Source organism: Rhinatrema bivittatum, unplaced genomic scaffold (assembly GCF_901001135.1).
Source record: "Rhinatrema bivittatum unplaced genomic scaffold, aRhiBiv1.1, whole genome shotgun sequence".
Taxonomy (NCBI): domain Eukaryota; kingdom Metazoa; phylum Chordata; class Amphibia; order Gymnophiona; family Rhinatrematidae; genus Rhinatrema; species Rhinatrema bivittatum.
Window position 1 is genome coordinate 222,339 of NW_021820554.1, and position 25,370 is coordinate 247,708.

The following is a 25,370-nucleotide window of genomic DNA, read 5'->3' on the forward strand; positions in this document are numbered from 1 at the left end:
ATGTCAATGGTAGTTGCCTACTTGGAAATTGCTCCACCTGAGTATTGATGTTTACGATCCTTTTGTGAGTTATTACCAAATCTTCACTGGTAATGAATAGGGCTCCCAAATGCCCTTATCACTTGAGAAGGCTGCAGATTACTTTTCTCAAAGTTGATTATCCATCCTAACCATTGGAGAAAGGGCACTACATCATCAGTTGCTGTGACATCTTCCAAATATGTTTTGCTCTGGATCAACCAATAATCCAAATATGGATGGACCATGACTCCTTTTCTTCTTAAAAATACTGCTGCCACCACCATTGCTAACCCGAAAGTGCCTTGAACTTGTAGTGCCACTCTAGTTTAAAAAAATTATATTGAAGCTTCGCTTTTATTAATGCTACAAGCATAGAGGATGTAGGAGAACGGATATGTGCATGTTCCAGTGTGGTAACTTTTGATGGGAGATCATCTAATGCTGCCTTTTGAAGTTTCTTTTGATGGATAGTGTAGCTGATTATATTACCACGTATCGTTGCTTTAAAGGCTGCCCAGAGTGAAGCATTAGAGATATCGGGCGTACTATTGAAATGAAAATACTCAGAGGTTTTGGATTGTATCTTGGTGATGAACTCTGGATCAGCCAGAAGAGCAGGGTTAAACCTCCATTGTCTATCAATGGTAATGGATGCTTGCAAGTCACATGTCATGGAGACTGCAGCATGATCAGAGACCAAGATAGGACAAATGCGTGCATTGGATATCCTAGGGACTATTTTTTGGAGATCAAAAAATAGTCAATTCGAGAGTATGAAGAATGAGGAAAGGAAAAAAAAGAGTAATCCCTTTCCGTAGGATGAAGTAGCCGCCAAGGATCCGAGAGGCCAAAATTTTTCATAGTATGTTGAAGCAATTTACAAGATTTGGAGTAGGTGGGGCAAACTGTGGATTTCTTGTCCAGGTACAGGTCAAGTGGTTGATTGAAATCTCCCCCAACGAAAGTGAGAGAAGAGTCTATTGTTAGTAGCTGTTGAAAGACATCCTGAAAGAAAGAAGGATCATCAGTGGTCGGAGCATACAAATTAAGGATGGTAAATGATTCCTTGTGAATCGTCGCCTGAATAAGATTCCAACGACCATCTGGGTCTGCGATTTGATGAGTGATAGTAACCGCCAGACCTTTACGCAGAAGTATGGCTGTCCCCCTTTTTTTATGAAACGCTGGGCTGAAAAAGACATGACCAACCCATTGTTGTTTAAGTTTTAATGACTCAGAGGCCGACAAATGTGTCTCTTGTAGTAAAGCAACATCTGCTTGCAGAGACTGTAGGTAAGTAAGTATTTTTTTCCTTTTAATCTGATGGGTAAAGCCATTGACGTTCAGTGAGACAAAGTTAAGGGCAGATTTATGTGATGCCATCAAAAAAAAGAGAAAAAAGGTCCATTCATATGAGAACAGCTGCTGTGAGTGAAGCGTGGTTCGTTTTAAAGATGAGATGTCCAAACCAATGCGATGAAAGTATAAGGTACCTGCTTATGGAAGAACAAATAAGAAAAGGAGAAGGTAGTGCAGAGAGATGAGTAAAGAGAGAGAAGAATGAAGAAAGAATAGGGAGGAAGAAAAACTAAGGGAAAGAGAACAGACAAGAAAAAACAAGTGCACAAATCACAAAGATTGTGAAATAATACGCTAGTAAAGAGCCTCCAGGCGGACCATAGGCAACTCCAAGATCGCAGCTCCGCTCCTTGGCTGGGTCCACAATATTGGCACCAACGGGTAAAGTTGACTAGCGGAACTATGGTATCCAATTGGTTCTATGGAACCTCAATGAGAGATCCAGAGAATATGATGTGTAAAAGAGATTGCAATGAGTAGCAGTACCGCAACTCCGAAGAAGAGAGCCATTACAGTTTCACGTAGGGCTTAAGCAGTAAAAACTAGTGAACAAAAGTAAAAAATGGTAACGATAAAGCCAAATAATGGCAACGGTAATAGCAGTATAACCCGTATGAAAAACAGACACTTCAGGACACCATAACATGCGCATGTTCACAAGAATGTAGATAAACCTCTAATACTTTAGGATCCAGAAAAACTTGGGTTTGATTTTGATGAGTGACCCACATCTGTGCGGGATATAGTAAGCCATATTTAGCCTCTATTTTTTGCAGTCAGGGCCGTAGCGCCAGGAATGCTTTGCGCCAATCCGCCATTGCTTTTGCAAGATCAGGTACAAATAAAAGTGGGCGTCCCTGAAATTGTATGGGTGCTTTTGTCCTGGCGGCCGATAGGATCATTATGGCTTGAGGATAGCGCAGTACTTTTAAAATGATCGGACGAGGGTACTTAGAATTCCTAAGTGGCTGGGAGGGAATCTGGTGGGCTCGTTCCAGCTCGAAGGGTTGCTCAAAGTCTATCTGTAGACTCACAGGGATCAGTTTAAGTAGGAAAGAGATAATATTCGTACCTTCCGATCCTTCCGGAACTCCCAATATCCTGATATTGTTGCGTCGATTATGATTAGAGAGATCTTCAATATCTCGATGCAGACTATCCAGCTTTTTTGAAATACGCGACATCGGCTCCGTAGTAACCAGCAAAGAAGAGACCTGTGTTTCAACATCATCTAGACGAGCTTGAAAATATTCCATCTTCTCTGACATAGTCTGCAAATCATTTCTAATTGTGGCGGTATTATCGATGTTAATCTGGACAAGATCTTTTAGATGTTTGAGTTCGGTAAGAACTAAATCAGCCGACGCCATTACTTTAGGTGGTGGGGCCTTGTCGGGCAAAGGAGGGTCTGGTTTGGCCCTTTTTGAGCTGGCGCCTGCCGCAAAGGCCGCTTCAATTTTTCCTGTTTTGTTGATAGTCATAATCCTGCCACAAGCAAAAATGATCGTTAGATAAAGTTTTAGGCTCCCGTGGCTATAATTACCCGAGAAAAAGGAGAGGAGTCAGGAGGAGCTGCAAGCTTAGGCGGCCATTTTGATTGCTGCTCGAGAGCCCCCCGCCCCCCCAGTATAAAAAATTAAGATAGCTCTGGCTGCTTTCTCTCATTAGAATATGGAAGTATGCTTCTTTCACAGAAGTTAGGTATTCTTACTTCCTTACTGAGGATATTACTGATCGCAGAGTTTCAATATGAAAACAAGGTGTATGTAAACTTTGGTTCACCCCTTTTAGATCTAAAATTGGTCTGAAAGTAACATCCTTTTTGGGGATGATGAAATACATTAATTAATATCCCTTTCGCTGTTCGCTGACCAGTACTGAGCATATGGCTTGCAACAAGACTAATTTGTTTAAAGTTGAATGAACTGCCATCAGGTTTTCGGGAGAATGCGCAAGTGATATCATAAAACATTCTCTTTCCTGGCACTTGAAATCTGGGGAATATCCATTCTGAATAATATCCAAGAACTAATGGTCCACTGTAATATGGATCCACTTTTGAAGAATCCCTGTAATCGTCCCCTATAGGGACTATCATAAAGTTAATCACCTGGGCCTCATTGTGCAGACTGTGAGGATGTTGAAGGTCTTGCTGAGTCAGGATGTGAACTTCTTACCCCATGAAAGGACTGCAATCTCGCCTTTCCTTGTAAAGCTTGTGCTGACATCATTGAATTGGTTCAACTCTAGCAAAGAGTGATAATTTCATCTAAATGTATCTTCTTGTAGACTTTGAGGCTTTGAATCACCTAGGTTCCTGACTAATCTATCAAGTTCATCATCAAACAGATATTTGCTCCTTTAAGGTAACCTGCCTAGATGAGATTTAGACCAGGTATCCACCACCCAGTGACAAAGCCAAAGACGTCTTCTAGCTCCCATAGACAGTGCTACAGTTCTGGCAGATACTCTGAGGTCATATAAACTATTTGATAAACATGCTGTAGCCGATGCAAATCTTGCTGAATCCTTCTCCTTTGATAGATGCTGAATCCAGTGCAAAAGAGCTCTAGCTATATAGCTGGCACAAATCGCTGCCTGTAGCGTATCGAGTTTGCTGAAAACACATGTTTTAAAATCAGTTCTATCTTTCTATCCCGTGGATCTTTTAAGGTGATTCTGCCTTCCATAGGGATCATAGTCTTTCTTGTAACAGCCAACACCATTGCATTCACCTTTGGTTGTTGAAACAAATGCTCCTGCAACTCCATAGGCAAAGGGTATAGGGCCAGATTTTCAAAGTCCTACACACGTAAATCCAGAGGATGTACGCACATAGGGGGAGTATTTTATAAAGGCCCGGTGATGCACGTAAAGTCCCGGGGCTTTACTAAAGGGGCAGTCTGAGGGTGGGGGCGGGGCCAGAGGCCTTCGGCACAGCGGCCATTTGCCGCTGTGTCGGAGGATCGCATGCCAGCAGGCTTCTGGTGCACGCAAAAGGTATAATAAAAATTTTGGGGGGGGGGTTAGAGTAGGGCTATGGGGGAAAGGTTAGGGGAAGGGAGGGAAGGTTTAGGGGAAGGGAATGAGGGAGGTCCGCGGGCGTCGGCGCGTGCAGGGAGTACAATTGTGCACCATCTTACACGTGCCGACCCCTGATTTTATAACATGCGCGTGCCTGCTATAAAATTGGGCGTACATATGTGCGTGCCAAGTAGTGTGCACATGAGTATGCCTGTGCGTACATTTGAAAATCTACCCCATAATATATTAAATTTTCTTAAGAGCCTATAAACAGCTTCTGGAGTTTCCAAATCTGAGACAATCATTGTCTCTATTTCAGAATGTAATGGGAAAGTAGTGGTCACCTTATGGATACCCTTTAAAATTGGGTCCCAATCTGGAAGTTTTTTGACCTTACCTTCTGAAAGCCTTACGTGAACTAAAGTGACCTGAGATATTAGCGTCCTTGTGAAATAATCTAATGAATTCCTCTTTATCCCCCCCAGAACATAATTTCCCCTTCTTGTTCTCAAGAAAGGAGTATTTACTTAAGTTATAGTAATTACATCTGAATCATCTGCAATAATTTTCCTCCTTTTATGCTCGCTTTAATCATATCCTCTGACAACGAATTTCAGAGCTTAAGAGCTTAATTTTGCTTTGAGTGAGAGAGAATTTTCTCTGATTTGTTTTGAATTTTCTATTTACTAACTCATGGAGTGTCCCCTATTCTTTATATTTTTTGAAAGAGTAAATAACTGATTTATATTTACCCAGTCTATTCCACTCATGATTTTATAGACTCATATCATATACCACCTCAGCAGTCTCTTCTCTAAACAAAACATCTGTAACCTCTTTAGCATTTTCTCATAGGGGAGCCATTCCATCTCTTTTATCATTAAATTTAATCAACTTACTCATTGTTCCCTTTTTTCAGATCATTTATAAATATATTAAAAAGTACTAGTCCAGTACATATCCCTGAGGAACTGTACATAGCCTCTGGGATCCTGTTTACCCTTCTCCACTGAGAAAACTGATTATTTAGTCCTACTCTGTTTTCTATCTTTTAAACAGTTTGCAATCCACAATAAGACATTGCTTCCTATTTCATGACATTTTAATTTTCTCAGGAGTCTCGCATGGGGCACTTTATCAAACACCTTCTGAAAACCCAAATACACTGCATCTATCAGCTCATCATTATTCACATATTTATTAATCCCTTCAAAAAATGTAGCAAATTGGTGAGGCAAGATATCCCTTGTGTAAATCCAACCTGGCTTTATCCCATTTAACCATATCTTTCTATATGTTCTGTAATTTTGTTGTTTACAATAGTTTCCATGATTTTTCCCAGCAATGAAGTCAGACTCACTGGTCTAGAATTTCCTGGATCATTCCTGGAGCCCTTTTTAAAAATTGGGTTTACATTGGACACCCTTCAGGCACAGCAGACAAACCTATCTATAGGTTATAAATTAAGAGTAACAGATCTGCAATTTCATTTTTGAGTTTTTTCAGATCTTTGGGGTGCATACCATCTGGTCCAAGTAATTGACTACTCTTTAGTTTGTCATTCTGCCTTATTACATCTTCCAGCTTCAGTGCGATTTGTTTCAATTCTTCTGAATCATCACCATTGATTGATACGGGTATCTCTACAACATCCTCATCAGTAGACATCGAAGAAAAGAATTCATTCAGTCTTTCCACAATGGCCTTATCTTCCCTAAAGGTCTTTTTAACCTCTCAATCATCTAACGATCCAATTGACTCCCTCACAAGCTTCTTGCTTCAGATATATTTTAAAATGTTTTTATTATGATTTTTTTGCCTCTAAGGCCAACTTCTTTTCAAACGTCAGCTACTCATATGAAAGCTACAGCTGATATATGTTATGTTGAGAATAAACTCTCTCTTACCAATAATAGATTTAAAAAGTTGGTCCCAAGCAGAAGTATTATCACCAAGCCAATGTCCTGCCCATTTTCCACTGGATGGATATGTTGAACGAGTAATAATGACTCCTCGCTCTCCTGTTACATTGAGTAAGGCACTGGAATTCATAAAGATAAGCAAGTTAGGTGACCATGCTCTAAAACCAAATTCTGTGCATAGTATTGTACAATTTTCTTTATTTGAAAGATTCATAAATATAATTCTTCATGGTAAACACAATATTTAACAATTTGATTGTTCAAGACCATTATGTCAAAAGACTTATCACAAATTGTGACTTGCTATGGGAGATGGATCCATTACTTTCAACTGAGCTGTCGTGGGTTTCAATGTGAACTAGTGATACTGGGGCAATTGTCTAAAATCTAGGCTATCTAATCACCAAGCAACTCACAAAAGATTGACCCTGTGCAGCTCTATGTGAAAAGAACCCTCGGCACCTACAATCACTTCTTTCCTACACATGTGGTACCCAACATTATAAAAACAATACCCTCCTCTGAGTCTTTGATGGTGCCCTTCCACCCTCCCAGTATGAAAAAGACAGTTCATCAAGTCTTCAGTGCTGCATCTCCCATCGAGTGTGAAAAACACAGCACCTTAGCATCTGATGCCCCTCCAAGCCCACCAAACTGAACACCAATGACCTACAGACTACCTCTATCACTCCAGAATAAGTTCTTATGATTTCAGATAGTCTTCTCTTAATGAACAGGTGGGACACATTACCCTTTATGCTGACACTGCAGCTCATTGCTAAACTGCACCACCAACTAATGCTTCAGCAATTCATGGTGAAGTCAATGAGCCATGGTGCCATCAGGTGTGTTCTGCTAGTGAGAAAAGGACTCTTTAGAATCAAAAGTACTGATTACAAACAAGATTAACCCTACCACCTCTAAATTAGATTCCTGTCATTTTAATAAACAGTTTGGAGCTGATTTATTATCTCGCTTGTGGAATATTATCAACACTTCTAAAGAAGAGGGAGCAGTATCAGCATCCTTGAAACATTATCATTAGACCTATTTTAAAAAATAAGACTAGACAGAAAACAGTGTGATAATTATAGACCAGTGACTAATTTGCCACTATTAGCAAAGAAATTGGAAACTCTCAAATCATCGCTTCCTTAAAAGATACATGGGGCCTTGATTATTACCAATCTGATCTTTGGAAAGTCCATAGCACAGAGTAGCTGCTCGTGACTCTATAGGATAAAGTGTTGTGCCACCTAAATCAGGGATAGTGGTTTAATTACTGTTAGATTTATCTTCAGTTTTTGATTTAGTAAACTATTGGCTTTTGGAAGATAGATAAACAGTTGAAGGGATTAGAGGCTTGGCACTAAAATGAATAATATCTTTTCTAACAGGCAGTCATAAGCTGGTAGAGGTAACTAGTAAAGTGTCTGTACCTAGACACCTAAACGTTGGTGTATTCCAAGGGCCATCTCTTTCAGCCCTCTTGTTCAGTATAAATTTACATCCACTTCGGGAAAACATTGTAAATTTGGAACTCAAGGGTATTATTTTGCTGATGATAAACTGATATACAGCTTATAATTTCAAAGCATAATAGCTGGGAAGCCACGATAAAAACATTTCATACATGTTTAAATAAGATCTTAGCATAGTTGCTAGTAATTAAACTCAAAATCAGTAACTCAAAAAGAAAGATCTTAAGCTTCAGAAATATTGATTTTATAGGGAAATTTCCTATTCTGAAGATCAATAATGTCAGTTGTATTCCAAAAGAAAAGAAACTGGAGGTGCATTATTTAATTTAAAGAGCATATTATGCTTACATTAAGGAAGACCTTCTATAAATTGTAACTAGTGCAGGGATTGTGTTCCTATCTGGATCAGAAGGTATTACAAACAGTGATTCTCTTCCTGGTTATATCCCAGTTAAACTAATGAGGTGCTGGTAGATTTCCCAACAAAATAACTGCACAAGCTAGAACTGGTGAAAACTATTGCAGCAAGGATCTTGTTGTGAAAATATAACAGGGAGAGAGCCACTCCAATGCTCAAGATCTTGCACCAGTTGATATAACTAAACAAATCAAAATTAAAGAGCTTAGGGGTAGATTTTTAAAATTATGCGCGGGTGTAGATTTGTTCGCACAACCTGGCGCGAACAAATCTACGCCCGATTTTATAACATGCGCGGGCTGCCGCATGTAACAGGAATTATCCAAGGCACCATTAGAGGAGCAAACTAAATACAATGGCAAGAACAGCCCAAAGTGTAAATTCTGGGTACAGCAGCAAGGCTGAGTAGAAGAAAGACCCCCTAAGGTGTAAGATACAGGATACAGCAGCAAGGGATAGTGGCATGCAATGCATCTGACTTCATGTTGAAGCACTTTCCACTTATCAGATTTAGTATTAGAGAATGATCTGTCATCAGTATCACTTTTGTTAACATAAGCTTTTGAGGTAACTGTATGGAATCACATGGCTTACTGCAGACAATCTTTACAATACTTTAAATGGCCCTCTATCTATCTAATTACAAACCCCCCCCCCCCTCCTCACAAATTAACTAATTTATTTCCACACACTGAAAATTTACATTTATTTTATAGCATATTCTAAAAATTGTTACAAATAATAATTTGCATAACATCAAATTGGAAACCATACACATAATCATAGAAAATTTCTTCAAAGGCTAGAATCACAATATAAATACTAATAGCAGGATACGACTGCAGGCGCTCAATCTTAATATATCTCGTTATACTCAGTGAATGAAATTTAGAAATAAACAAAGTATTGTAAATCCAGAAATTGAAGTATTATTCTGTTGCAGATGGTAACCACAGCAGGCAGTGTTGAATGTCTCATTAAAAACAAGGAGAAATCCTCTGTAATGAAAGCAGCGTTGAGATCAGAAAATGCAGAGATGCCAGTATTCAGAGAACCCTGACAAAGGCATTTGTGTTTCGCCCAACGAGGCTTCATCAGGGGTATATATTATAACAACAGAATTTCTACAGAAAATATATAATAAGGAAACCAACCTAAAATCCCAAAAATGTTTTTACGAGATCCATGCTAAACAGGTAAAATGTGATTACTCACTCACGGCATCTACTTATAGAAATTATTAAATCCCACAGCCAGAATGAATAATATGAACATTCTCAAAAAATAAGTTATATCAGTATTATCTAAAAAAGATAAATAAAAAACATAAGTATTTAGACACATAGGGGTAGATTTCTAAAGATACGCGCACGCGTCCATGCGCTCCCAGGACCCAGCGCGCGCACATGGATGCATGAGTTTTATAATACGTGCGCATGGTTGCGCGCGTTATAAAATACGAGTGGCACACATGCATGTGCATGCAGCGCTCGCAAGGGGGATAGATAATTGCAATTTCCATGCAGCATCGCATCAAGGCCTTCCCTTGTTCCCTCCCAGTCCGCTCCAATTAAGGAGCAGACTGGGAGGCAACTTTCCCACCCCTACCCTAACCTCCCTTACCCTTCCCCTCGCCTCCCCACCCTTAAAACCCTCTCTTACCTTTCTATTTTTTTTGTTTTGTTGTTTATTGCTCCAACGGAGCAGTAGCAACTTGCACGCGCCAGGATGACCTTCCCCGGTACAGAGGCAAATGGCCACTGTACTGGCTGCCTACAGCCCCACCCCTCCCTGCCCCCCAGATCACCCCTTTATCTGGGTCTGGCACTTTGCCGTGTAATGTGGGTTACACGCGTGGCCAGGCCCCTTTGAAGATGCGTGCGACATGCACAAGGCCCAGCCACATGCATAACCCACATTACACGGCAAAGTGCCGGACCCTGATAAAGGGGTGATCTGGGGGGAGGGAGGGGTGGGGCTGCAGGCAGCCAGTACAGTGGCCATTTGCCTCTGTACCGGGGAAGGTCATCCTGGCGCGTGCAAGTTGCTACTGCTCCATTGGAGCAGTAAACAACAAAACAAAACAAAAAAATAGAAAGTTTTTTGCACTTGAGGGGGATTTAAAATGTGTTTGATATTTTTTAAGGGATAATGAAGTAAAAGAAAGTTACTGGAATGGAGCTGACCTAAGCCTTTCTCTCACTGCCACAATACGTGGGAACCTAAAATGAGGCTAACGGCGCTCAAACAGCTTAGGGGTGGATTTTAAAAGGGTTACGCGTGTATATTACGTGCGTAACCCCCAAAACCATCTCCTGCACATGCCGAGCCTATTTTGCATAGGCCCGGTGATGCACGCAAGCCCCGGGACGCGTCTAAGTCCCGTTGTTTGAAAAAAATGGGCAGGGGCGGGGTGGTCCGGGGCTGAGCAGGGGCATGGCCGGAGCCTTCAGGCACAGCAGCCATTTGCCTCTGTGCCCATGATCGTGGGCCGGCGCGCGCAACCTACGCCTGCCCGGAGGCAGGCGCAACTAATAAAATAAAGGTAGGGGGGATTTAGGTGAGCTAGGGGGTGGGTCAGATAGGGGAAGGGAGGGGAAGGTGGGGCCCGAAGGAAAGTTCCCTCCTAGGCCGCTCCGATTTTGGAGCGGCTCGGAGGGAACGGGGAAACCATTGGGGTTCCTCTAGGGCTCGGCGTGTACAAGTGTGCACCCCCTTGCATGCGCCGACCCCGGATTTTATAACATGCGTGCGCGGCTGCGCACGCATGTTATAAAATCAGGCATAGATTTGTGCGCGCCGGTTGCAGCATACTTTGCAAAAACATTTTCATTTGACATAGTCAGAACTGTGTTGTATGCTCCACTGTTCTACAGATTCAAAGTTTTTGATATCTTGATCTTAAGTTTGATTTTCAACTCCATGGCCATGTTATAAAATGGGGCGTAGATTTGTGCACGCTGGGTTGCACGCACAAATCTACGCCCACGTGTGAGTTTTAAAATCTGGCCCTTAATTTTTTGTTTTTTGCCTATTTTTTCACTAGTATATATATATTTTAATTTTCAAAATGCAATTAAGAATTTTAAAATGATTAAATTTTCCAAGGCAATTTTCCAAGCTCTTATTACATTTCCTACTTGAAACTGAATTTACCGCTGGTCTAATTTTGGTTTCTTGTGAAATTTACCTTCTGATTGAAACTTTTGTCATAATCAAAACATGGCAATAGTCTCTCATCAGTATGGATTTCTTGGTAATTTGTGAGATTTGCTTTATTAAGAGAGATGTTCCCATATTCTGCAGCTGAACACTGTTTCATCCCTTTCTTTATTTTCTGAGGTTGTATTAGTTCTTTCTTCCTACTGAAACCTTTCCCACATTCAGAACATGCAAAAGATGTCTCCTTTGCATTCTTTATGTTGTGTCTGTATTTATTCTTTCTGACTGAGGGCTATGCTAAAGTCTGTTTATGTATATTTTTTGCCTTATCAGATCTCTTAAGGGCTGATGCCCTGCTGATGAGGACACAGAATGATTTAAACTGAGGCAGCCTCAGTCCAGTTGTTAGACTAGAATGTGGCCATGCCCATAATGATCTGGATTTGTCCTTGGGAGGCACAAAAGTGGCTCCCAGGAAAGGCCCCATATTTAGGCACCTAGACAATTGAGGGGTGCAGGGAGCTGCAAGATCCCTAAGGTGGTCTATCTGGAGCAAGGCAGCGAGACAGAGTGGCAACTATTGTTACTAGTTAGAGCCTGCCTGCACCTGTTGTTTTCTCAGCCCAGCCATAGACTTGAATGGGAAACACAAACAAACGAGACAATTTTTGTTTCATTTGTGGGTCCTCTCCATTCATTTTGAGGGTCCAGAAAATGAGACAAAAATGGACTCATTGGTTACATTATACCCATTCATTTCAAACAAATATACATCCTGAATATTTAATTTTTATTGGCATGTTTGTCTCTGTGTATTTGTTAATGTATGGCACTAATATGTGTGTATCAACTTATGGTAACTTCTCTGTAAACCCAATTATTCAGATTGTATGCATATTATAAAATAAATAAAATATTTTGCATTGCTTTGAGTAGGGATAAACTTTGTATAAATGATATTAAATTAAATTAATTTTCCACAGGATTTAAAGGTAGGAGAGATCCAGAGGCATTGAAGCTGATGTCAATGATTTGGGAGGTGCATTGGATGTTCAGGAGGGTGGGTTTCCTTTTTCATATCAGATGAATGAGATAGAGAGCAAGAGAGAGAGCAGCACTAGAGGCCTGAGAGACACATTGGTGAAACAGGAAAAAATGAGGGGAACACTGGCACAAGGCACAGGGTTTGCTGGCTAGTTTTAAACCAATGATCCTTAAGCTACAAGGGCCACTGGTATAAATGTTTATGCAAACTTTGCATCTTCTTTTTGTGTGGTGTGAATATGGGTGGGAAAGTGTGCAAGAGAATTTGAAAATGAAATCTGTGAGTGTATGTTTCCTTTCCCAACCTAAGCCTGCCCCCTTCAAGAACTTTTTTGATGTGGCTAAATCTATCTGACTTATGAATCTGGAAGCTATATTAAGCCACTAAGGGTACTGGTAAATTTCAGCCCACAGAATTTATCTGGTTAACTCCTTAGTTACCACACTCGATCACTTCCATTGTGATCTAGTAGGAAATTGAATCTGGCTGCATTAAAATGAATTAACGTGGGTAAGTGGGCCATTTGAAAATTGAACTACTCAATAAGGCTGATGCAATATCGGTGCGTGGAAAATGGGAGCTTATGGTTGATCGCTCTCCTAATGCATGCCGACGGACCTCTCCGGAGTGCTTGATTTAATATTTAAATCAGCTGCTGCAGTAAAAAGGAGGTGCTAGGGGAAGTTATGTGCCCCCAGCACCTCCTTGGCAGCGGGTGTCCAGGAGAAGTGGCTGTCAGAGGGTTAGGAAAATGGACACTTAATTTTATGAGCGTCCATCTTCCTAACCTGTGCACAGCCATGGATTAGAAAAAGGTACCCTTTTAACTGAGCGTCCCTTTTGCCAACCTGACTGCTGGCACTCTTTGTTTTTTTATTTTGTTTTTCAACTTAATTTCACCGATATTAAGTCAGAGGAAGAACAGAAAAGCAGTATTTTCTGCTTTTCTGTCAATTTTTTGGGTAAAAATATGCATGTTGGGCCCACATCTTTTTTTGGATCAGGGAAATAGCTAATAGCCTCATCAACATGAATTTATATATCATGAGCGCTATTACCTTTGCAGGGGGCGGTGTGGCTGCACATTTTGGATACACTAATCCCATAGGGGCAGATTTTAAATCAAACGTGTGCAGGGTACATTTGTGCGCGCTACCTGGCACGCACAAATGTGCACCCAATTTTATGACATGCACGCACTGCCGCGCGCATGTTATAAAATCCAGGGTTGGCGCGTGTAAGGGGGTGCACACTTATGCTCCTTGAGTGAGCCGAGCCCAAGGGGAGCCCCGATGGCCTTCCCCGTTCCCTCCAAGGCCGCTCCGAAATCGGAGCGGCCTTGGAGGGAACTTTTTTTTAGCTCCCCCCCCCATCTTTCCCCCCCTTCCCCTATCTAACCCACCCCCCAGCCCTACCTAAATTCCCCCCCCTACCTTGTTTCGGCGAGTTACGCCTGCCTCTGGCAGGTGTCATTCGCACGCGCCGGCAAGCTGCCGGCGCGTGAACCTCCGGCACAGGTCTGTGCTGGAGGGAACGCCCCCGGACCGCTGCCCCGCCCCCGGCCCCACTCCTGGACTTCCCATTTTTGAAAGCCCCGGGACATACGTGCGTCCCGGGGCTTGCGCGTGCAGCCGAGCCTATGCAAAATAGGCTCAGCGCACGCAGGGGTAGGTTTTCGGGGGTTACACGTCTATATTACGTGCGTAACCCTTTGAAAGTCTACCCCTTAGAGCATAAGAGCCTGTGGACGTGTGTCCAAAATGCATGTCCAACAACGGATTGACCAGTGCACTCAGCTGAGTGCACTGTATTGCAGCAGCCTGAAGGTGGGTTAGAGTACACTAGTACACTCTCTGGTTCATAGCAAGCATAGCTGCCCACACCAGGTGGGAAATCTCGTGCGGGGGATTTCATTTTGATATTCCCATCCTGACTTTGTGGGTACTTTGTACCTGCTGTTCAGCAGGTGGAAAATCTTTGAGTACATTTGTACCCGAAGTCCCCGCCGGCTAACATTTTTTAAGTGGAGTTTTCCTTTGAAAATGTGCTTGTTTTCTACCCAAAGAACTCTAACTCCCCTCCCCCCCAGGTCTCTTATACTGCCCCCTATATGTACAGCAGCTACTTGGACTTACCCCAAGGTTAAGGAATAAAATGAAGATCTTTAAACTTCCTAAACAAATAAGTGGAAAGATTTATTATTTTCAGTTGGTTAATATTTAAGTATAAAGAATATTTTTTGAAGCTGTAGCTTTCATTAGAGACTTCTCTGCCGTGGAGACAGGATTTTAGAAAAGAAGATGCCAATATTATTAATTCATATTATCTGGATGCAATGATATCTTTGTCTTCAGTTTTCAATTATTATCTGCTGACAATATTCAAATCATACTTTGATTTGGCTGACAGCATGAGAATCAAATTTGCTTTATTGCCCTGTCAGCACTTGTGCGAGTGCCTTGATTGACGGTGACACTTTGGTGCCCTGCCAAACATAACTTTCACTCGGCTCAAAAAATTCCAGTGGCCTTGATATTATCTTTTTTTATGGTAATTTCAAAGTTAGGAAGGGCTTTGAGGTCATTAAGATCCATAGACAAATGCCTTTCTTTGCTTGCTCATTGAATTGGTAATGAAACAATGTACATATATTATCATTAGCTCTTACATTATCCAAAATAGAATGGAATATTACTCAGTAGGGAATTAAAGTATAATAAAGTTCATGACATAACTGAGATAGTAAATTAATGGCACGAAAAGCTTACATGCACTCTTTTCCTAAAAAAAAAAGGTCCTCATTTCCCTACTCAATTTCCACAGTACTAATCTGAGTTTTAAAGCAGAAATAAGCTTACAGGACCAAGTATTTAAATATTATACACACGCAACATAAGCAAAAGCCTGAAGCAAATCTGTAGTATAATTAAAACTGTCCAATTATACCTTGAGGCATAAAGTATTTGATATTTTAATGACTTTGATTACTTGAGGGTTACTGTTTGGTAATTACTGTTTAATGACTAAAAAGTTTGCTGAAAATACCTTGGGGAGTGGTGGTGGTGTGTGTGTGTGGTTGTGGAGAGTGTGGTTGTAAATGAGTGTCAGGAAATATCATGTTATAAAGAAGTAATCTGATTTGTAGTAGTGTCACCTTAAAATGGACTCAGTGGGCATTTCAAAAGATTTTCTCTAACAAAAATTCATTCTTTTATGTTTAAATTTGTTGGACAGAAAAAATATTTGATGGCATGTCATTAATTCAAGCTACAATGTATATAACAACATAACCAAGTCACATCAGTAAGCAACATCACAACCATAAGCCCAAGGCTATTAAACCTATTTACAATTTAAAGTTCAGTCAGACATGCACTTTTTGGCCCTCCAACTCGTCTCCAAACTGTCACATCTCTGATACACCTCTTTCCCTGTCTTCCCACTATAATTTGCACAAACAATGGAGTTTGACAGAGGATATTTTATGTTGGAAATGCATGATCATAGATATTTTTAAATTAATATTTCAGTCAACTCAGAAAATAAAATTTTGCACCCTATGTTCCCGAAGAAGTGCTCACGTCGTTATCCTCTCATTTAATTACATTCTGCTATGCTGATTCCAGAGGAGATTAATCTCACCTGAATGGCTATATCATGGGTACCTAACCCCTCCAATGAAATGACCATCAGAAGACATTCCTGAATAACTTCTGCTCTTCTCAGGTGCAAATCAGTGCCTATACCACCCAAGGATAGAGGAGGTCCTACTCTGTTGAATAAACATTTCTACCACTGGAAAAGGGGGAAGAGATGGCAAGATTCCATTCTGACTGTAGAAACCAAAGTATAAATAAACCTACCTTCCAACTAAAGCTAGCAGCCAACCTAACAGTTGTCATTGAGGGAAAGAAAAAATCCCCATCTCAGTCAATGAGAATCCTGGAACCTTCACCACTTGCTTTAGGCTTCAGCTTTGAACCTCATCATAATGCCCCAAATCACCTGTTGCTATACTGTGATGAAATATAAACAATTATAGAGCATGCTATTGTAGCAATTTTCAAAATCCTATTTACCTGAGTGAAGATGCAATCATTTAATAGCTATGAAACTATCATAAGTACCCAAAATGCTGTAAAGGGGAAGATAGACCACTTACTCATATGTTGGTTTTGTGTGTGACCATCCATATAGATTATGCACATCATAGTGTCTAACTGGTTTTCCATTTGGCAGGATCTGTTGGCTTTCCATACACAAGGTCTTGTGACTTAAACCCAGATGTCTTGATTCCAATGCTAATAAAAAAGAGATTTAATTTAAACCACCAAATCCAGAGGAAATCAATAAATGACTCATCATGTAGCATATACTTTTTAGCACAATACTTTTTACTCTATTGAAGTCTTTCCCACATATTTCTGAACCAAGATGTAGCAATCTAGGTACTTTCAGAATACTCAACATTGTCCAAGCCTGTTTGCAGCTTTATGAGCCCATTGGGTATATGAAGAATTTCTGCATCAGACACACAAGTAATCTTCATCCAAAGAAGTCAATTGGTCATCTAATTTGGTCATTTCAGTATGTTTAGTCTCTATTACACTTGGTAATGGTCTATAACAACTGCAAGATCCATCAATCAATGAGAATTGCAAGACAAAAATGTGTTTAAAACCACACCTTAAGACAATAGCACATTGTGGGCATGTTTGTTTCTCCAGACCTAGGACTGGTATCCATTAGCAGATTCTGTAACAGGGAATCCTCATGCCAGAGATGAATGAACAGTGCTGTCCACAAACGTCTATAGGAGGAATCTCCTAGCATGTCTACTCAGTGAAGCTGAGCATAATCGTGGGATTATCAGTGCTTTATAGTTTTGGGAAACCTGGAAAATGCATCTGCCTAATATAATTAAATCAAATGCTGAAGCAAACAATGGGGCTATGCACAAACAATTTTTTTTTATTTCATTCCATTCTTTTTTTGCTTCATTTATTGTTTGCTTTGTTTCATTCAGTTTATATGCAATGAAAGACAGAATAAACAAAAAAAAATGAAATTAAAACCAAAAACAATTGGAATAGGATTTTTTCTTGAGTTTACCTATTTTTTTTTCTACAGTGTGTCTGTTTTAAGTAGCCATTTAAACCTGTGACAATGATACTATTGTCTTCAGAACTATTGCTGGGATGTCACAGATTTCTGACAACTTTACACTGAAGACAATATATTATAGCAAGAGGTACGCAGCTGGCCAGATCCTCAAAGATGGACACCTAAGTTTACTTGAAAGGTTGTGAAAGTTTCAGAATCAAACCTCTTAATTAGTTGGTAGTTGGTCCTCAGTAGCAATAATGTAAAATATCTTCAATGTATAGAGTAGACAAGTTTGGCATCGGTCTCTTTTGTTACATGTTAGCTATTTAATGTATTGCATGCTTTTTAACAGAAATATATTTTAGTTTGAGTTTTCTGTCTCCCCCTAAAAATTATTTTGAATTACTCATCATGGGGTCAACTCACTCATTTAAAAGCCATCAAGAAGGTGAGCAATATGGAATGGGCTTTCCCACTGGGATCTGTCAGACAATTCCTGGGCTGTCCACTGTCACAGAGGATGCTGGTCTCGATGGACCATTGACCTGATGGCTTAACATATTATATGACTCATTAAAATATACATACAGCTTATTATTCCTTGTCAAACCTGCAAAGTTTGACCAATAATGTCAGCAACTTCTTGTAGGAACAAAAAGAATCTGGCCAGCCTTGACAAGGTGGATTGCCATTACTAGAGGCTGCAGCCCTGCCCTTAAGCCATGGAGTGGTTCTGATCAATTTCCCTTTGGGCAAACTTGGAGAGCCTTCTGGAATGTTAAAACCTAGACTTGCAGTCCCACCCGTGAGGACTGAATTAGTCCTTAGGTTTCTAAAGCATTCTTGGAAACTTGAGGGCTAAGGGTTGGGCTCTGTGGACCAGATTGCTTTTTGAATCTGTGGATCTTGTTATATAGACCTTAAAGTGTGAGCCCAGGCATACTTGTACTGTCTGCTAAAAGCTGAACTACTAATAAAGCCTGTTTGCTGAATCCTAGACTGTAGTGGCTTGCTTGCAAGAGACTTTAATCTGACATATCTGGAATTGGGCAGAGGAAGCACACTAAGCATATTGAAGGGGTAATGTCACTGCTGCCTGAGGATAAGAAGCCAACATTCTTGTCAAAGCTTTCACAACTGCTCCTTATTTAAATATCTTCCTAAACATGTCTTCTGCATGGCTCCATAGAACTGAATGAGAAACAAGGCAATAACAAGGTAATTGTTGAAAATGTCATGTTGGAATCCCAAAACAGTGCTTTTAATCACTCAGTAAGTGTGAAGGGTAGCAGGTGAGTGAGCCCTTTGTGCTGCAGCATAGTTGAGACAGCCTCAAGGGCAAATCCGCGAGGCCTGTTCTGGCAGCTGCTGAATGCTAGGGATGTGCAGACCAAAAGTTTAAGTTCATAAGTCCATAAGTCGAAAGGGGGTCCCATTTGCAGTCAATATGGACATATGGAGAATTCCATAAGTTGAGTCTATGTCCATATGTGCAAATAAAAATTTAAACCCCTCACCCTCCTTAATCCCCCCCCCAAGACTTACCAAAACTCCCTGGTGGTCCAGCGGGGTCAGGACGCCATTCCTGAACTCCTTTGCAAGGAGCACGTGACATCGGCGTCACGTCGGAGTGACGTGGCATCACGTGATTCCCCTCGGGTTCGCTCTGGGACCCCTCGGGCCCAAAAGGAACTTTTGGCCAGCTTGGGGGGGTCAGGAGGCCCCCCCAAGCTGGCCAAAAGTGCCGTTTGGGTCCAACGAGGGGTCTGGGAGCGGAACCGCGATGGACCACGTGACGTTGGCGTCACGTCGGAGTGATGCGGACGTCACGTGATTCCCCACGCGTCCGCTCCCGGACCCTCACGGAACTTTTGGCCAGCTTGGGGAGTTTTGGTAAGTCTTGGGGGGGGATTAAGGAGGGTGAGGGGTTTAAATTTTTATTTAGATCAACAATCGCGATTTCCAACGTATTCAACATAGCTATGTTGAATAAGTTGGAAATCCGATCGTTTACGCCTCATCATTTTTTTAAGTTAAAAAAAAAAAAAGTTGCGTTTTCCATTTAAGTTCAAAACGAATGCACACCCCTACTGAATGTACCCTATAGTGGGACAGTCTGGATCTTCACCTTCACCAGTCGCCTCCCCTGCAGGTTGAGCCCTTGGGTTCTGACAGACAGCAGGACTTAGGCGGGTCCCTTGGGCAGTGTAGATAACCAAATTCCTAAAGCACACCGGGGTCAGGGCAGGCGGCAGACTAAGGGGTGAATTTTAAAAGCCCGGCATGAGCCAAAACCGTGAGATACACGAATATGTTCAGCTGGAGTGCGCCGTGCAGATTTTAAAAGGCGACAGAGTCTGCGTGTATCTCCCAGTATGCACACAAATAAGAAGCTGAAAAAAAAGGGGTGGGGCATGGTCTGGGCAGGATCTGGGCACTCCGAGACTTTAACATGAAATGTTCGCAGAAGTATTTCCATCCACAAGCGTGCATCAGAGTCCCTTGGCATGTAAGTAATAAAATAAAAAGTTCTAGGCTTTTCAGCGGGGTTTTAAGAACTGGTGCTAACAAGGTAAAAGGGAGACTATTTAACTAGGCGGGTTAGGAAGTCCAATCCCTTACCTGGGCAAACTGGGAACAAACTGGGGAAACTGGTAATTGTACTGGCGCATGTCTACTAAAATCCTCCACTAATGCAGTAGAGGCAGCATTTGTGCACTTATATGCACATGCAGCCTATTTTATACCATGGGCATGTATGTAATAATATGGCCATGTCCTTTGGCGTAAGCCAGCATATGGGCATACATGTCCACCATGTGCCAGTATCAAAGTTACTGTCCCAGAGAGTCAGAGACAAGCCAAGGTTAGAGCAGGCAGCTAGCAAGAGTGATCAGGTCCATGCAAGAGGTCAAGATCCAGAGAGTCAAGCCAAGAGTGGACGAAGATCCACTGAAGACACTGGGCAAGACTGATAGGACATGGCAAGGCTGGACAAGGTGGGCTAGATGAGGAAAGCTAGAGAAGACAAAGCTGGAAGACAAAAACTGGACGAGAATCAGGAACACAGGAAGACTAGGAAACATGCATGTTGCTGAGGTGAGGTAATGCTGCGCAGCACTTGCTTAAATAGGCCGGTCAGCCTGACATCATGTGCACACGCATGCACCTAAGGAGGTTCCGGGACAGAAGCAGCATGGCGGCCGTGCTTGGCAGCGTTGAGGAGACGGTGGTGTCCCAGTTGAGGGAGCTTGTTGACAGCATCCTTGACTGCTCTCAGAGGCATGGGGGTAAGAACAGTGGCTTGCAGGGGCCATCCCGCAAGCCATGTTCCTAACAGTAAGATTCAAAGCCTTATGATTTACTTGCATGGAAGGTCAGCATGTGTGAGTCTATCACAAAATAACTTTTCTCATTCTTCATAATCGATGTGCAAGTCTTCTGCAAAGGAACAGTATTTTTCCTTTGGATGGAAAAGGAGACCCTTTCATTACACAAACCACTTAATATTCAACTCCTGAAGAGCTTTTGTGACTTCATAGTTGGACTTTATCCTACCCTAAGCATGACAGGAGAACAAAATTTGCACAGATTTGTGGGTGAATAACCCCTTGTGCACCACTTTGTGGGTTGAGCAGAATTATGGAATATTTATGATGGTTTTAACCCCTGCATACTCCAAATATCTTTTTTTCAAACCAATAGCGAGTATCTTTGTCAAGACCTGATGCCCTCCAAAATTGACTCATTTATGACAGTTTCTATTCACCTAAGGAAGGTTCAAATCTATATTGATAAACTGATCTTAATCAGCCTAATTCAGACTTTGGCCTGCACAGGTACTCTTTTGGTGCAGGGGCTTTTTTTTGTTTTGATAGAAAAGCATGAATTGTCAATTTATTATATACATACATTAAAATGTGTATTTCTGCACAATGTAGAATCTGTTGACATTAGATGAACTCTTGTGACATTTGCAAAATGTACTAAAATATGTGTGTGTGTGTGTGTGTCTGTATCTTTCCATTTAGAGCATTTCTGTGTCCAGTTTGATGCATTTAAATGAATGTTTGACACCAAAATATAATTAGCATCCTTACATGGCATATATGGAGGAAAGTTTAGCAATTTATTACTGCAGGTACCACCAACAGTTCCATGGACAAAACTTGATGGCTCATTCATGTCCTTTAAAGAAAAAAAGAGAGTGAGAGAGAGAGAGAAATATACACTGATCATGATCTAAAGATACTTAAGGAAAAGGTAGATGACTTGGGGAATACAATTGCAATATTCATTTTTAATACTTTCTATACACAGATCACTTTTGCATTGAGTTCAAAATACAAAAACTGAGAATCATCCAGTCTGCCCTATTTACTTCCTAGAGCAGTACCATAGATCCCAGTTGATCTCTGTCTATCACTTCACAATACAGCACAATTCATGCCAATATAATTCCTTCCCAACCATTATTTCCATCTGGGCTGTTTTAATTTCCCATTACTTTTGCTGCTGCAGCATGTTATTATAACACAGAATGCTTGGACCAATTGTAGACGACACGGTACGATATTCTAAAATGAAAACCATACTCGGTAGGATACCGTGTTCATACTCAGAGATGCATAACACAGAATCCACAAATATAAATCTCAATAATTTTTATAGGCCCCCTCAGAATTTGAGGTGTGTTGTGTTCCAGAGCAGTTGATTATTAAGAATTAGCATTAAGCTTCATATATTCATCAAATAAATGTATTGCTGTATGAAAAAAAGGCAAAGTTATGCATCAAGATAAGTATTTTCTTCCTCTTATAATTTTCATTGTGCAGAAAGAAGTCTATAAAAAATGGAGCATGAGATTGATGGACTAATGATTATAATTGGAGAATAAGTGGCTTACGTTGTGGCTGTGTGCTTCAAAATATGATGGTCCAATTAAAAATTATTGAGGTTATTTATATCACTGGATTCTATGTGAGATATCTTAAAGCAGGGGTGCTCAAACAGGTCATATGTGCCCCCCAGCCAGTTGGATTTTCAGGATATCCCTAATGAATATGCATGAGATTTATTTGCATGCACTACCTCCTGTGTATATAAATATTTCTCATGCATATTCATTAAGGATATCCTGAAAACCTGAATGGTTAGGGAGAGGGCCATTGGACTGGTTTGAGTACCCCTGTGTTAAGGTACAGAATTTACCATAGTATTCACCTCCTCATCTCTCCAAATATAGGTGGTTTGATTATTGAGCAACAGGCAGACATTTTATTCTGATATTTTACTTCAGCTATCAAGAGGGATATTGCCATGATATTGTGCCCCTCCCCCAATTATATTGCAGCTGTGTCACCATGTTGTTTTGTCTCACAGTAAATTTCGAGAGGCAAAACAACATATCATGGGCTTTTAATGTACGATGGCAGCCCCCAGTGCACAAAAATTTATGAATGCAAATAACTTCATTTGTAGGGGTGTGAATCGTGTGATCGATCGTCTTAACAATCGATTTTGGCTGGGGGGGGAGGGAAATCTGATCGTTGTGTTTTGGTTTTTTTTTTTTTAAATCATTAAAAATCGTAAATCGGGGGAGGGCGGGAAAACCGGCACACCAAAAAAACCCTAAAACCTACCCCGAACCTTTAAAACAAATCCCCCACCCTCCCGAACCCCCCAAAATGTTTTAAATTACCTGGGGTCCAGTGGGGGGGTCCCGACGCGATCTCCCTCTCTCTGGCCACGGCTGCTTTAATAGAAATGGCGCCAGTGGCCCTTTGCCCTTATCATGTGACAGGGCAAAGGTAGCGCCGGCGCCATTTTGAAGATTGGCAATACGGCCCGCATGCAGGAGGTTGCTCCCGGACCCCCGCTGGACTTTTGGCAAGTCTTGTGGGGGTCAAGAGGCCCCCCCAAGCTGGCCAAAAGTCCCTGGGGGTCCAGCGGGGGTCCGGGGGTGATCTCCTGCACGCGTGATGTCGGGAGCCAGGAACCAAAATGGCGCCAGCGCTACCTTTGCCCTGTCACATGATAAGGGCAAAGGGCCACTGGCGCCATTTCTCTTAACTCAGCCGTGGCCAGAGAGAGGGAGATCGCGTCGGGACCCCCCCCACTGGACCCCAGGTAATTTAAAACATTTTGGGGGGGGTTCGGGAGGGTGGGGGATTTGTTTTAAAGGTTCGGGGTGGGTTTTAGGGTTTTTTTGGTGTGCCGGTTTCCTGCGCCCTATTTAACGATACAATACAAATGCCCCTGACGATAAATCGGGGGCATTTATATTGTATCGTGCACTCTAACGATTTTGGATGATTTTAAAATGGCTGTTAATACATGGAATATACTATAGATTAGTACTTAAAAGTGAGATATCTCTAGCAATTTTCCTAAGGTGTACTCTGAGCTGCAAATAATCAGACTAAGTAGAATTGTGAGATTACTATCTCTGATATGATTATTTAAATAAGGTCATGTACCAATTAGTTATTGGAAAAATAAGAAGGTCAAAAGAGCCACAGATACAGACATTCTGTGGCCATTACAACACCTTCCACTAGAAATTAGGTGTTGGTCCCTTCTGATGTCAAGATACATTACTTCAGTGTTGATTTCACAACCTGGTGTTTCACCAAACCATTTCATTATTTGTTTGTTTTTTCTTCTCTTGTCCTATGCTTACCCCCATTTATGGGGTTTTAACTTATCTGATTGTAGATCTACATATATACAACATATAAGAAATTGTGTATCATTAGATGAATATAATGGAGGAAAACTAGCATTTAGAAAAAGTAGGACATTCTGCTAGAATGGAGGAGTAGCCTAGTAGTTAGTCAGTGGGCTATGAGCCAGGTATGCTAAGGATCAAATCCTGCTGTGACTGTGGGTAATTTACTCTCTTTTGCCTCAGATACAAATTTATAGGAGATTTACTAAGCTGTGATATTGCACAATATCGTCAATGTATTCCTCCTTCCATAGAAGTAAACTTCTTTTCATGCATAAACATAAAATTGCCTAATACATGCAACACAACTTATGCATATGCATTCAAGGTAAATTAAATAACATGGCTGCCTTAGAAAAAGGTCATCCCATGATTTTATTGCGAAGGAGGCATAGTTATTTTTCTAAGGAAGCATCCAGATACTAGTGCAGGTCCCTGTTGCTCCCATGGGAAAATTGAAAGAGCCAAGCAGCCAGAAATACCGCCCCCCCCCCCCCCACACACACACACACACATACACACAGAAATCTCGCAAATCATGCCCAGTGGTCTGTGGAGCCCCCCTCCCCATCACCACCACCTGTAGAGATGCAGCAATCCTCAACAGAAAATAAAATGTTTAAACTGTGTGGCAATGCGCCCCTTCCCTAACCTCTCCCCTGGTATCAATAAAGTACCACACAATTGTGGGAATTATAAGCTTTGCCAGCAAGCCATTTCATCAGGGTTTAAACACTAACTTCCCTTCTCCCTGACCTTTGCCTGAATAAAAGCATCACTTGTGCTTAAGTCTCTGCCAAGGAGAGGATACCTGACTTCATGTATTTCTCTGGCTTATAATTAATCCTGATAGCCTGAAAGTAGGGCTGGGTGTTCCCTAGTCAGAGGCAGGACAAAGTCAGGAGGTATAGATTTCAGCAGCCAATGAAATGATCCGTGCACACCCCCTGAGCCAAAGCCAATAGTGTAGAGACATTTTTGTTGCTATGGGGAAAGTAGCCAATCATGTGATGACACATCATCTGCCTTTGTATGAATGTACAATAAAGGAGGACTCTGAGGTGTGCTCAGGTCTCTTTTGCCTGCCTGCCTGCCATGAAAG

General features: G+C 41.4%; 1 protein-coding gene across 1 annotated transcript in view; it reads right to left on the reverse strand.

Moving 5' to 3' along the window:
* The window catches only part of LOC115081713 (maltase-glucoamylase, intestinal-like), a gene marked incomplete at its 5' end in the record, with an annotated part of 276,490 nt that overhangs the window by 52,520 nt on the left and 198,600 nt on the right, over positions 1 to 25,370 (reverse strand). Inside the window, 3 exon segments of the mRNA XM_029586132.1 lie at positions 6,312 to 6,445; positions 16,595 to 16,733; positions 21,639 to 21,726. Of these exon segments, the coding sequence (XP_029441992.1) occupies positions 6,312 to 6,445; positions 16,595 to 16,733; positions 21,639 to 21,726 (361 nt within the window).